Source organism: Oenanthe melanoleuca, chromosome 2 (genome assembly GCF_029582105.1).
Source record: "Oenanthe melanoleuca isolate GR-GAL-2019-014 chromosome 2, OMel1.0, whole genome shotgun sequence".
Taxonomy (NCBI): Eukaryota; Metazoa; Chordata; class Aves; order Passeriformes; family Muscicapidae; genus Oenanthe; species Oenanthe melanoleuca.
Genome location: NC_079335.1, coordinates 102648355 through 102661187, shown reverse-complemented (window position 1 = coordinate 102661187; position 12833 = coordinate 102648355). Strand labels below are relative to the sequence as shown.

The following is a 12833-nucleotide window of genomic DNA, read 5'->3' as shown; positions in this document are numbered from 1 at the left end:
CCAGGTTACTGGCTAGGAGTAATTCCTGTTCTTTTCAGTATTACCTAAAATGTCTGCTTATCCTTCTGATCACTACCAAAGAGTGCCAAAAGAAGTAGCAATCCCAAGACAAGCCCCCTTGCACAGCAAACTCTGCTGATGCTCAAGAAAGCAATGATACAGAAGCACTAACGAGCAAGGCAAGGCTGTTTAATTGAGTGGTTTAAGTTATGGTGGTGTTGACTTTTTAAAACAAATTATTTACAGCCAAGTAGGTCTCTGAATCCCAAGTCACCCATGCTCAGCAACACAGCTCAGTGGTTGAGAGTTATTGTAGAAATATGGACTGATAACACTTCTTATGAGCAGTGTGAAGCAAGCAAGTCAGAGAAGGGGTTCAGTGACATAGGAGTCAGCCCCCCATTTGAGTCAGCTCATCCTACATTCAGAAGCAGCTCTGCTGCAAAGGGTTTGCAGTCTCTGCTAATATTTGTAAGACAGACAAGGTAGACACACATCATTGCTCTTCTTCCTGCATAACTTATCTGCTGGGGGGAAAAAAGCTTCCAAGGTGAATCATTAGGTAACACTCAGTACCAGGCTGAGCTTGTTAGTCTAATCCACAGCCATAAAATGGTGGCTGTTTGGGCCAAGAGCAATAGAGGGAGAGAAGGCAATTGTACCTTTTGAGGCTAGTCCACTCAGGCTGTAGTATTTTGGGTTTTATTCAGTGGTTATAGGGGCTTTTCTTTTGCATGCTTGCTCTTAGTGGTATAAAGGTCACATTGAAGCAATTTAGAGCTGGAAAAAATATTTTTAATTAAAACTTTTGAATTACTTTGTAAATCATCTGAAGTTAGTACTCACTGGGTTTTTGTATGAGACTGTTCCGAAGTAAAGCTATCTTCCTACTGTGGTATCACCAGAGATGATATATTAGTCTCTTCTAGGGGAAGAAAGACGTTTGTGTCAGAGCCTGAGAACCTGTGCCATTTGGATGGCCTGATATGCTTTGTGTTATGTATTAGCCCACCTTATCTGTAAATCTTAGTTAACAAGGAAATTTGTTACTACTGGAGAACGAAGTGTTTTACAATCAAGTGCTTTTTACAGTGTCATGTTTTTGAATCTTCCACCTGCCTAAGCTGTGACATCATTTGCACATAGCAAAGGATTACTCAGTGTTGAATGCCATGTTGTTTAGCCTTCCAGCTCCACCTAAATTTTTCCTCAACATCTGATAAATTTGCTAATTGTAGGCTACTTTTATTATTGCCTTAAAAGGTGTCACATGAACATTTGCAATGTGGTATAACTGGTTTATTTATGAACTCAAAACTGCTTTACTCTTATGAGTAGAAGGGAAGAGGATGTATAACATTTTCCTGGGGGGATCACTCATTCAACTAAATGGTTGGGAGATTTTTGCTGTTTTTTAATGTATATTGAAACAGAATTCTTACTGCCTTGTACAATTCAAAGAAACAGGTTACCTAAAATTGCAACTTGCTGATTTTGGTTCAGCAAATTGCAAGTGTTGAGTTAATCTGCTCTGCAAACACTGCAAATAATTATTTCTAAGCAAATATTGCCACCTCTAGCATCTGAACAAAAAGAACCAACGCTTTGAGTGCTAAGAAGCTTCACAATGAGGGATAAGTAGTTTGAGCCAGAAAACCTTTAGAGCACAGAGCTGCTGCAGTGAGCCTGAAATACAGTTGTAAGAGAATTAAATTCTGCAATATCAGATATGTTAATCAATATGAAGAGTGCAAATATGCATGATATTTTCTGTTCTCCAGTTTACCTCCCTAAAGACATAATGAAAAACCTTTATTATGAAGAAAACATCATAAAGTAGGGAGAAACAAACAGAACACAGTATGAGAAGAAAAACACTAAAATTAGTATTTTTCAAATGCATTAATAACTTAAAAATGTTTTCTCTATGTCTGTGAAAAGTCAATCAGTAAAAGTGTTCGGCTGTGCCTAGGATTTAAAAGCTTTGATTTAAGTAGAGGTGTGAGGTAAAGTGGGTGTTCACAAGCCTGTGTGCTCCCCCCTGCAGCATTGCTAGGTTAATGGTTTACAAATCTCCAGTGCTCTTTGCCTGTAAAAAAATAAATAAATGGGGCAGAGTGTGATATGTCATCCATCCAGACATATTTCAGTAATGCTATATTAACCAATTTCATAGACATGCACAAATGCCGGAAGGACAATAAGAAAACACAATCTGTTTTGATGTCCTAGCAGGCTATGCAGAGTTGTGGGTAAAAAGATTTTCGACATGACTGAAAAATTCTCTAAAATTCTGAAATGTCAGGTTTTGAGGTCATTTCAATTAAGTATCCTAAAAGCCCCCTATAAAAATGGTGGGTTCAGTCAGTAAGAGCTGGGTTTATAGCTTTTCACTCACAAAAGAGCAAGAAAGAGTAACTTGCCATGAGCACCTTTTGTAGAAAAAAATAGCAATAACTTTGTTCACAGTTACCAAGGCTTTCTAAAATAAGTGGAGTAATGAACAGAAGCCAAATACACTCCAAAAAATCCCCAACAAAACTAAATTGAACCTTCTTGTAGCAAAAAGGATGACTACATACAGTTATGGTTTTTATTGCAGACAAGCTCTTGATACTGTGAGTACTTTTTTTGCAACTGAAGTCATCCTTTCCGAACTTAACTTCCTCTGAGATACCTACATATTTCTTCTGATAATTAAAATCTGCACGGAAGGAAGTGAGGAAAAGCAAGTGCTCCTACACTACTTGCTAACTAAAATTTTGATTAATGCTGCTTTTTCTGGATAGTAAATTTGCATTAAATTAAATTCAAATTTGCACAGGGATGAAAATTTCTAAAGCTAGTTGTAGATAAAAGAGAGAGAGTGACACCTGCTGGGCTTGGGGCTGTGTTAAATCTGCTGGTTTGGGCATTTTTATGTGCATGGTATTTTTGTTTGGTATTTTTAGGAGCTGAACTTTGAATACATGCTTTTCTAGTGACTCAAACTAAGACTTGTGATACAATTTACATCTTCCTTGTTAATTGTCAGAAATATCATACTTCTTTAAGTATTAAATCCTTTACTTCCTTTTATAAAGCTGTTACAGAACCTTTATTTTCCCATACTTTTTACGGACAGGGAAAAAGGTAGAGTTAAAAATCAGAATAATATTGAGGAATCATTCACTGTTAAAATTTTCAGTATTTAGGCTTAGGGGTTTTTTTTAAAAGAAGCGTAAACCAAAGACAGGCTTGCATCAGAAAATCATCATGCATAAGAGGACTTTTAAGGCTCTGCTAGCCCACACTAAAAGGGAGAATTTGTATTAAATTTGGTCTGTCAAATCAGTAGTTGTTGATTTGATGTAATCTATGTTGCTAATATTGCTAAAAAAAATCAAAGGAATACCTATTAAAAAGCTCTGGTCAAGGAGCAGTTTTATTCGGTGTCATTATTATTAGTTCATTGTCTGGAAGTATGGAAGAAGATTTTAAGAATAGAACAGCTGTTAACCTTTTCTTATAAAGAAAATAAATTTTTAATGAAAACCCAGAAACTGAGTTGTTAAAATATACAGATATTTTCAATGTGAAAATGGAGATTATCAATACAATGATGTAATAGGCAATAGCACTTTTGTGCATTCTTGGGTTTAGAAAAACAAAAAAAAAAAATCCATCGATTCACAAGTCAGGGATCAGTTCCTACAATCCCTAGTCCTTTTAATTCATGTATCTTTTCCACCAGTAATTTTAGTTTTAAGTGAAATATTCATATCACAAAGAAGTGAAACTCATGGAATGGCAGGATGTCTTCCCAAGTTAAAGGAAATTTGAAAACATAAGTGTCTCTGTTTAGAAAAGCTTGTCAGACTTAAATAAGATAGAAACCATTTTAAAATAAAAAAAATATCCTAAACCATTTAAAAATAGCAAAAGTGGGAAGAATACTGCTTCTGCTACTGTACAGATAAGCACTGGGTTTTGTCACATAGGTCAAGGCTGAAAGAAAGGCTTTTGTTTAGTTTTTTTGTAACTCGGGTAGGAAGCCAAGGCAGTTACAGAGAATAGGAATGTCTGTAGCTATGTTACCAGTGTGGCTGCATGTTATGAAAAACCAAAATTGTCTTCTTAAAATTTACCTCTCTCTGGAATGGAATTTGGCTGCTGCTTAATTGAGTCTAATGGATATTCAAGTACACTTTCAAAGTCGATTAAAACAAGGAACATCAACATGTGCTTATGTGACAATGATGACCTCAAATAATTGCTATCCTCTCCCAATCCCTGTGTCACCAAGAGGATTGGCAGGATTTCTATGCTGCCTTATTCCTCTGCCTATTTAGGAACTGTATTTTTCCTGTACTGGACCCTGCTTCATTGCCTAAAAGTCTTTCTTGCTTTAAATTATGTTTCATATAAACCCTTATCCTTTAAAATCCTGTACATTTTAGAAAGGTTTTAATATTTTTAATAAAAAATATTTTATTTCAGTTCTACTAGTGCTGCTACTATTCTCATCTTTGATGCATTTTTCAATCAGCAGGGGAGAACAAGGAGAAATTATGTGCTACAAACAAAGGCAAATACCACATAGGTGTATGAAGAAATAATCACTGGAAATGGAGTGGAATAAAAATAATTATACCTGCTTAAGAAATCTGTCAGATGCATGGCTGTGCTTAGCTAACACGTTTGGCAGAGCAGGGTTTTCATATTCAAATTGAGGATTGTACGTGAAATCGGAGTCGAAAAATTTAACCTTCTCTTTCTCCACATTGGACGGCTTGATTGCAGTCAGTAAACAGAGTTTTTGTCCAGCGGCCTCGCCATCCTTCCCATGGCTTTTTGAGGACTGCTGGGACTGCTTTGGCTTTGTGAGACTAGAATGCCTTTTCGTTCTGCTTCGGGGCCGCGGTGGCAGCGCGGCGGCGCTCCCCGCAGCCGAGGTGCTGTTGGCGATCCTGATGCCGGTGGCCGCGGGGTCGGCGCCGAGGAGAGGCGGCTGCCTGGGGCCGCAGCACCACCCGCCCAGCAAGGGCAGCGGCACCTTCACTCGGCGGTGCTCGCTGCCCCGCGAGCTGGAGGAGCACTTGGTGGTTTTCCTGTGTTTCTTGTGGTGGGCGGATGGTTGCTTTTGAGCGTGGTGTTTTTTCTCCTCTTTGCTCTGCAAAAGGACGTTGTAGCTACTGGTTCCTGTGGTGAAAATGTCCTTAAGGATCCCAGAAGGTGGATGCTGAAGGCTGTTTTCATTATTAGTGTCCAGCTTATGTATGTCTAGACTCAGGACTGATTTCCTAGAAAGCTCCGTCTTAGGCCAGTGAAGTTTTTCTGCATTTAGGGGGGGGAAAAAAAGAAGAATAAAATAATGAGGACACACTTGATTTTCACACAGTGATACTAATCTTAAGGACTCAAAACTGCAACATAAACGAAATACAAAATGTCATAAATGCAGTCACATCACATTTATCTTGACTTCTAGGCATAGGGGAGAACTGAGTGTGTATATCACTTTTGAATAATTAGATTGGGACTTGTAATATCCATTTAAACAAGTATTTTATGCATGCATCCCCATGCACAACTACACTGCTGGCAGCTAAGAACTTAGTTGTTTAAAAAAAGACTCTGCAGGACTTCACAAACATTTACTGCTACATTAACAAATGTATAGTTTTGAGCTGATTGATCTTTATCAGGCAAGGAAGGCTTTCTGCAAGGATGAAGAAGGAAGAGGATAGGAAATTGTATAGGAGCATGTGGGCAGTGTTTACAGTGTTTACCACAGGGATCTGTGCTTCTATACAAGCAGTCTGGTATGATCTTATCTGCAAAATCTGATTCATGGAATTTACTATCAGAAAAGGCTGAGGACATTGGGAAAGGCCAGCCACTGTGAACAATTTACAACAGCATATGGATAGTAATATACGTTTAAAATACTTCAGTTTCACGTTAATACAGACAATAAGCTATATTTAAAGATGTGAGAGATGTCAGCTAGTTACACTCCTGAAAATCCTTAAGAAAACATTGGCTATTTCATCTAATCAAAGATGTTCTACAGTAACACCTGACTTAAATAAAACACTTGAGAAGAAACACTGTAAACCAAACTAAGTGCAAGAAGCAAATAAAGTCTCTTTAATGAGTGAACCCTCCTTCATTGCTCTGACCCCTGGCATTGCCTTTGGGGCAGACTGGTCCCTGGTGCAGAGGAGCTCCACGGTAAAGTCATTGAGGATTTAAACTGAATTTAATATTTGTTCTGGCTTGTTAGAGAGAAGTGACCTCGCTTCACTGGTTCTAACCATCCCATTCTCTCGACAACCAGTTCCTCCTAGAGCATTAGATGAGCTGAAACTACAGGTACAAATAAATTGTGACACAGAGAAACGTTACCTACTTCTGTACCTAAAATAAAAGGGTTTACAGAAGAAGAGATATGGCTGAAAGATGATTAAAACCTGCAAAAGGGATTTGAGCTTCATTCCACAGTTATACATAGTTAAGCTGTAATTACTTCACATACAGTAATTATACTTTAAAAGAAACAGCACCAAGAGATCATTAAATGCCGGCAAGGCAAAAAAAATCAACAGTGATTTAATTTTAGCTTTATTTTCACAGTAAAATCTGGTTTTGCTCCCAACATAAGCACCATAAAAATGTATCTCGTGGCGTTGGACCTTTGTCAGTTCCATATCAACTTGTGTTCCTCAGTTCTCCCAAACATCCTGTCCTAAAAAAAAAAAAAAGACCAGAGGTCCTATTCACATGAGCATATATATGATGGGTGATCTACAGCCTGGGTGTTTTTTCCACTGGAAAGAAGAGATGGAAGCATTAGATTATTACCTTTCACTAAAGCATGTGTATCCTATGCAAAATCAGTTTTCTTCCATGGTAAGTTTGTGAATTCACTTTCTATGCTTGGAAATTCTGTCAGATCGTTCTCATCACATACATGACAACCTGCCTACATGGCTTATCTTGCTTTCCCAGGAGCTGTCACGGTGAGAAACCACAGTTCTCCACCACTAGAAGAACAACATCAAACTAAATACATAAGAGATGCACTTTTTGGACAACAGAATAGGATGACCACTCTCATATTTCTGGGCAAGTATTTGAGATTGATTTCAGACCTATATTAACTACTACAGAGAACCCTTACTTTTAAGAAGGGTAAGTGAAAACTAAGGTTTCCAGAATGTCTGAACACATATTAAATTTCTGAGCACATGACTTTGCCTAGGTAGGCAAAATTGGAGCTGGAAATTACACAGCTACTTCTTAAAATATAAGCAAAGAAAAAATATGCAACTAGAGGCACTAATATTTCACTTTCCCTACTAACCAGTTTTTAAAAGCCACAAAAAATGTAGAAGCCTTTAATTGCTGCTATATTGGAACAGTTAAAACTAATATCACACATGTATCTAAGAAGTGATAAATAGAAAAGGAAAAAACCCAGAAATTCAATTCAACTTAAAACTACCTTAAACCACCCATTCCCTCCCTCCCGCAACACTTGTGTCAATCAATCTAATACCAAAAACTCATGACAGCAAGTTACACCAAAGAGATACGGTTGGCCAGTCATAAATGCTTTTACACACAGATAATCGCTGAATGCCGTAAATCAAAATTCTCCTGAAAATGTCACAAATGCTGCTGAACATGCACTGGCAGGTTTCACATGCACATGGCTGATATCAAAAATAGTTTTTCCCAATCTGCAGTTACTTTATAAGCGGATTCTTGTAGCAAAGTGATTTTTCAACTGCCAAACTAAGTGTGGCTGTCTTTAATTCCTTCTGACTAAAGGATACTTTTCCATGCCTATTTGTGCTGGAAACCTGGAATCAACAGGTAATCTGGCACATTTGAAATCTTATAATTGATAACAAAGCAGTTTTCACAGAAGTAATTTAACTGCTGTTCTAATATTCTGTATATTATTCTTCTAAACAACACTACCAAATAAACTAAAAAATAATATATTTTGACTATGTCAAAATCATGTCGCAAATTACCAAATTTAAAGTTCATTCTCTAGTATATTTGTTTAAGCTATAACAGATACTGCAAACTGACATCTGTAAATGCAGCATCAACCAAATTAAGACTATGCTGTCCTCTAGGAAACTTGTCTTACTATATCCAAGCGTTTCCAATAATTAGCTATGCCTGGTGATTGAAAAAGAGGTCTAGTATTCTGAATATAAAACAAATTCATTGCTGAGCCTGCCTCCTGAAAACCTGCTTCAGTGATTCAAAAAGTACTGAGATACCATGCTGTTATAAAGTAGCCAGTTGGAATGGATTATCAACTCAGATTAATTGCATGGATTGCTTAGCAGTGATTTCCAGTTTTTAAATTCTGGATACCATTGGACAGATGATTCTTCTAAAATATATGTAAACAGCAGATTGAAAACCACCATGCTATGGTCTAACACTACCCTGCATACCAGAATACAGATACCACACTACAGATCTCATAGGTTTTATCTTTTGTATCTCATCCACAAGTGCTACATGTGTTCTGAGAAGTACAAATCTGAATTTCCTGATTTGACTTATTTCTGTTTTTGCAGTAGAAAACTGTCAATGAACATATTCCCAGGGCTCCAGTTACCTTTGAGGACTTCCCTCATACATTTATATTTATATAATTTAAGTAAAAATTCTTATCATCGCTCTCACTTCTAAACACTCAACAGTAACAAAGCTACAAGTCCTCCAGCAATTAAAAAAAACCAAACCAAAACCCACAAACTAATATGGTCTAATAAAAAAACTAATATAGTCTCTCCCTAAAAGATTCTCCATCATGTTTGCTTCCATTTATTTATATTTTATTCCTTTCTGCAGCAACACATTAATAAAAACATGGTCCTAGAGACACAGGTGAATTATTGCATGAAACAATCTGCCACACTTGGAGTGCAAGGTGATGGAGACATAAGCAAGAGGGGACAAAAGAGCTGCCTGTCCCCATTTAGTCATAATTAGGGTACCAAAGAACAGAACACCCTCCTGTTTACAGCAACTCGGTCTGTCTTGGGCCAGAGTAGAGCTCTACCCCTCTTTTATGCCATGGTGTTTGGCATCTGCTGTCCCATAAGCTGGGCTAGAGCAGGGCAGCCAGCCAGCCAGGGCAGCGACCCCAGGGCAGCAGGTTGTGCCCTAGCCAAAATCCCATCATTGTCAAAACATCAGTTGGAACCGGCAGTACTGCACTTACTCCATCCTGCAGACACAAGTGTACTATGTGTCACAGAACAATACCACAGGTTTGACTTTGCAAAAAGACGAGTTTTATCTGTAACTCCATTTATTCCAGTGTCACAGCAGTACCGGAAAAGGGATGGAGTCCAAGAGTGCCAACAGAGAATACATGAGAACCACAAATTTCATGATAATTCTGCACTAATGAAACACTTTCCATGTATAAATTGCATCCCAGTCACTAGCCTTTAACCCTGCACCACTGCAGACACTGCCTAATTTTGTTAAAGGTTATTTGTTAGAAAAAATGTTATATTTTAAGTTATATTCAGGAATCAGGTTATGTTATTGGTCTCTGTCCTTTAGAAACTGATGGATTGAGCTAATAAGTCAATAATATGCATGGTAAAATCCCAGTGTAAGCATTTTTCTAGCCTTTGGAGAGTGTTGTATAAATAATACTTTCCTCTAGGCTACAGGGCAGCTACTAAGCAAGCAGCTTCTTAAATACCACCAGTTCCATAGGTGGAATGAGGTTAATGACAGATATTTGTGGGCACAGATATCTCTGTCTGGCTAGCCTTGCTCTAAGCAGCTATCACTCAGGTAATATATGCATAATGAACAAATCCTGTCCAAACTGCAAGTGTGAGTAAGGTGCTTAGCAAACATGTTCATAGAGCACTTACTCCTATCCTAGGGATGTAATTATCTGAGACACTACTTTTGTTTTTCAGATTACCATTATCATGTTAGAATATGGCTGAGTTTCCTTTTGCTCAAAATCAGAAATCATTTCAATGCTGACTTGAATTTTCAAATTTATAGGAATGCAAATAATGTATGTGATTTGTCTACGAGCAAAAGTTAAGTTTGAAACTGTGAGATGAGAAGGAACTACACAGATAAGACAAGATTCTTCCTTTGATATACTGTGCAAAGGTACAATTATATTACAAAGAAATGTTTATCTCCAGTATTCAGACAATATGAATAGATTCACACCACTCTGTAGTTTATGGGCTCTAGACTGTATGGTTCATGTGTGCAGAGGGCTATAGAAAGAATATTCTGAAAAAAAGTAGGCAACAAAGTGTTGCATATGAACCTGTAATGCTCCACTGCCTCTCAAACATTACAGGCTTGTATTTGTGGCATAATGGAATCTGAATATAATCCTATATTCTATTTCCTCACCACTGAAAACACCTTTAAAGTTTAAAAACTCTAGTTTTGAACAGAAGCTGCCAGGCAACTTGAACTAGAATGCACTGGAAGTTCTGTCTATAATGACTGAACATGGTTTAACAGCAGAATTAAGCAATGAGTTTCTGTAAAAACACTGACATTGAGTTACTTTCTATTTTCACAAGCAGCTTAGTTATTAACTAGAGCCTGTATGATATTGGGAACTTTTACATTTAACCTAAGACTCTTTTTTTCCCCAAAAAAACCCAGCGATTTACTTTTATCCTGCAAAGGTGTTATCTGTCATCCAGCTTTTAATTCTGAGCTTCAAAACCAAGGGCAGGTTTCAACTATCAGCCAACTTGTATATCTGATCCATTAGCTGTCAGTGTTTGTAAGTAATTTTTAGGGCTAATTGGCAGTTTGGATTTTCTTCTTTAAAATTACAATGTTATTTGAGATGCACTCTTTCTACCTCTAAAAAAAAAAAAAAAAAAAAAAAAAAAAGACAGGGACTGACTTGCAAGCATTTTTCTGTATGTTTACTTCTATTTTGAAATACATTATTATGTAACTGACTCCAAATTCAGGTTCTTCAAATTAAATGACATGTGCACTGTAATAATCAGTAAAAGTGAAGACTTGGCTCTAATGAAAATAAGCAACAAACTCCCACTTATGTAATAAACTCAGGATATAATCACAGAACACTGATTTATAGGCAGACCTGCACAGGACAAAAGTCTCATCCAAGCAGGTCTCTGGCTTGTTCTACAGCAGCACAAGTGCACTCAGAAGTATTTGATGGAGGGAAAATAACTATTTTCCACCAAATCTCATCCTTTAGATGGCAGTGGCTATTGCACATCTCCAGGGATACTCTGATCGATCCCATGAACTTTATTTCTTTTCCCATTGTCAGACGTAACACTCTAGTCGTATCCATGCACAGATATAACAGTGTATCAATTACGCAGAGAGAGTAGTTGTAAGAGATCTTAGTTATGATTGCAAGGGTATGGAATGAGGGCACACTAAGACACCTCCAGCAGATATCTTATAGATAGATTTCCCCATTGAAAAGTAACATTGGCTTGAGCAGCTGAAGTAATGACACATGAAAGGATGTCAAATTTAAACAAGGAAAACATCTATTTTCAAGCAGCAACTGTACTGTAGGTTTTCCTGCGCTCCACAGCACAAGAAGACAGGTTTGTGGAGTGCCAAGTTATATTATTAATATACGTCTATATTATCGTTATATAGTCATAATACAGGTTTTTATACACACATACTATAAGGATTTGTTAACTTCTCTAAGAACACAGAAAAGGGTAGAGTCAAAACGTGTAAGACACCAGATATAATAAACAATAGTTTCATTCGTATTCTTCCTTGCATGGTCTGTCCCTCGCTCCAGCGGAGGCGGTGTCACCTCCGCATTCCCCAGAGTCCCGGGGCAGGGTCAGGGCCCGCAGGTGACACGCTCAGTTCCCATTCACCGGGGGGGCCCCTGCTCCTGGAGCCAGGCAGGTGTGGACCCCCTTCCCCAGGAATAGGTGACACCCCACCGACACCCGCGGCGCCGTCCGGGCGATGCTTTCTCCCTCAGCGAGGAAGAGCTGGCGGCCTCCTGGCCGCCCCGGGCGCGGCGGGAACCGCGCCGCCTCCGCTCCCGCTACTCACCGGTGACACAGATGGACTCCAGCATGGTGCTCCACCGGGCAGCGCCGCCGCTCTGCCCCGCCGGCTGCCTCCTGCGCGGCGGGCTCCCGGCTGCTGGGCGGGGAGGCAGCGCCCGGCGCCGTGGGATATGCCCACCTCGCCGCCTGCGGCTGATCCGGAGAGTGCGGCTGGCCCCGGACCGGCAGATGGCAGCCGCGTCGGCAGAGCCCCTCCCGCCCGCCTCGCAGACTACATATCCCGGTGGGCTCCGCGGGGCCCGAGCTCTGGCGGGGGCGGGCGCGCTGCACCCTGGGATCTGTAGTGCAGCCGTCGGTGTCCCGGGGTGCCACCCCGCCGACGCCACCTGGGAACATCAGCCTGCTGTATCCCACTGGTACTGCTAGTCCCAGCTGTCAGCATCATAGGGAGGCTTTAGTGTCATCCTTTGCAGGGTGCAAGCGAGCATAACTCACGCAGAATCCAGCAATCCTCTGATAATCATCAGCTACCATCATCACTGCAATTGGTAAAAGTTGGAGTGATTGGTAATCATCTGCTGGATCTGTGGCAGGCAGAGGAAGGACTGCATAGGACAAGGGTGCTTAGCAGGATATGTACCACCCTGGGAGACAGGTCTCATGCTCGGGATGTCCCATGCAAGGAGAATGGAGGAATTGCATCAGGGCAACGGTTTAGGGCCATAACTGATGGTTACCACACAGTGGTAAGTAGCAAACAGAATTTAAAGTAGAAGA

The 12833-nt window shown here is 39.5% G+C and overlaps 1 protein-coding gene across 2 annotated transcripts in view; it reads right to left on the bottom strand.

Moving 5' to 3' along the window:
• MATCAP2 (microtubule associated tyrosine carboxypeptidase 2) overlaps positions 1-12321 on the bottom strand; it is a 28683-nt gene extending 16362 nt beyond the window's left edge. The window contains exons 1-2 of one of the 2 annotated variants that reach the window (XM_056483207.1): positions 12100-12321; positions 4634-5316 (exon numbers count right to left, since the gene is read on the bottom strand). In XM_056483207.1, coding sequence (XP_056339182.1) covers positions 4634-5316; positions 12100-12124 — 708 coding nt within the window. In that variant the 5' untranslated portion in view covers positions 12125-12321. The remainder of the gene's footprint in view (positions 1-4633; positions 5317-12099) is intronic. The other variant, XM_056483209.1, reaches the window with a different exon arrangement.
• Positions 12322-12833: the final 512 nt, after the last annotated feature.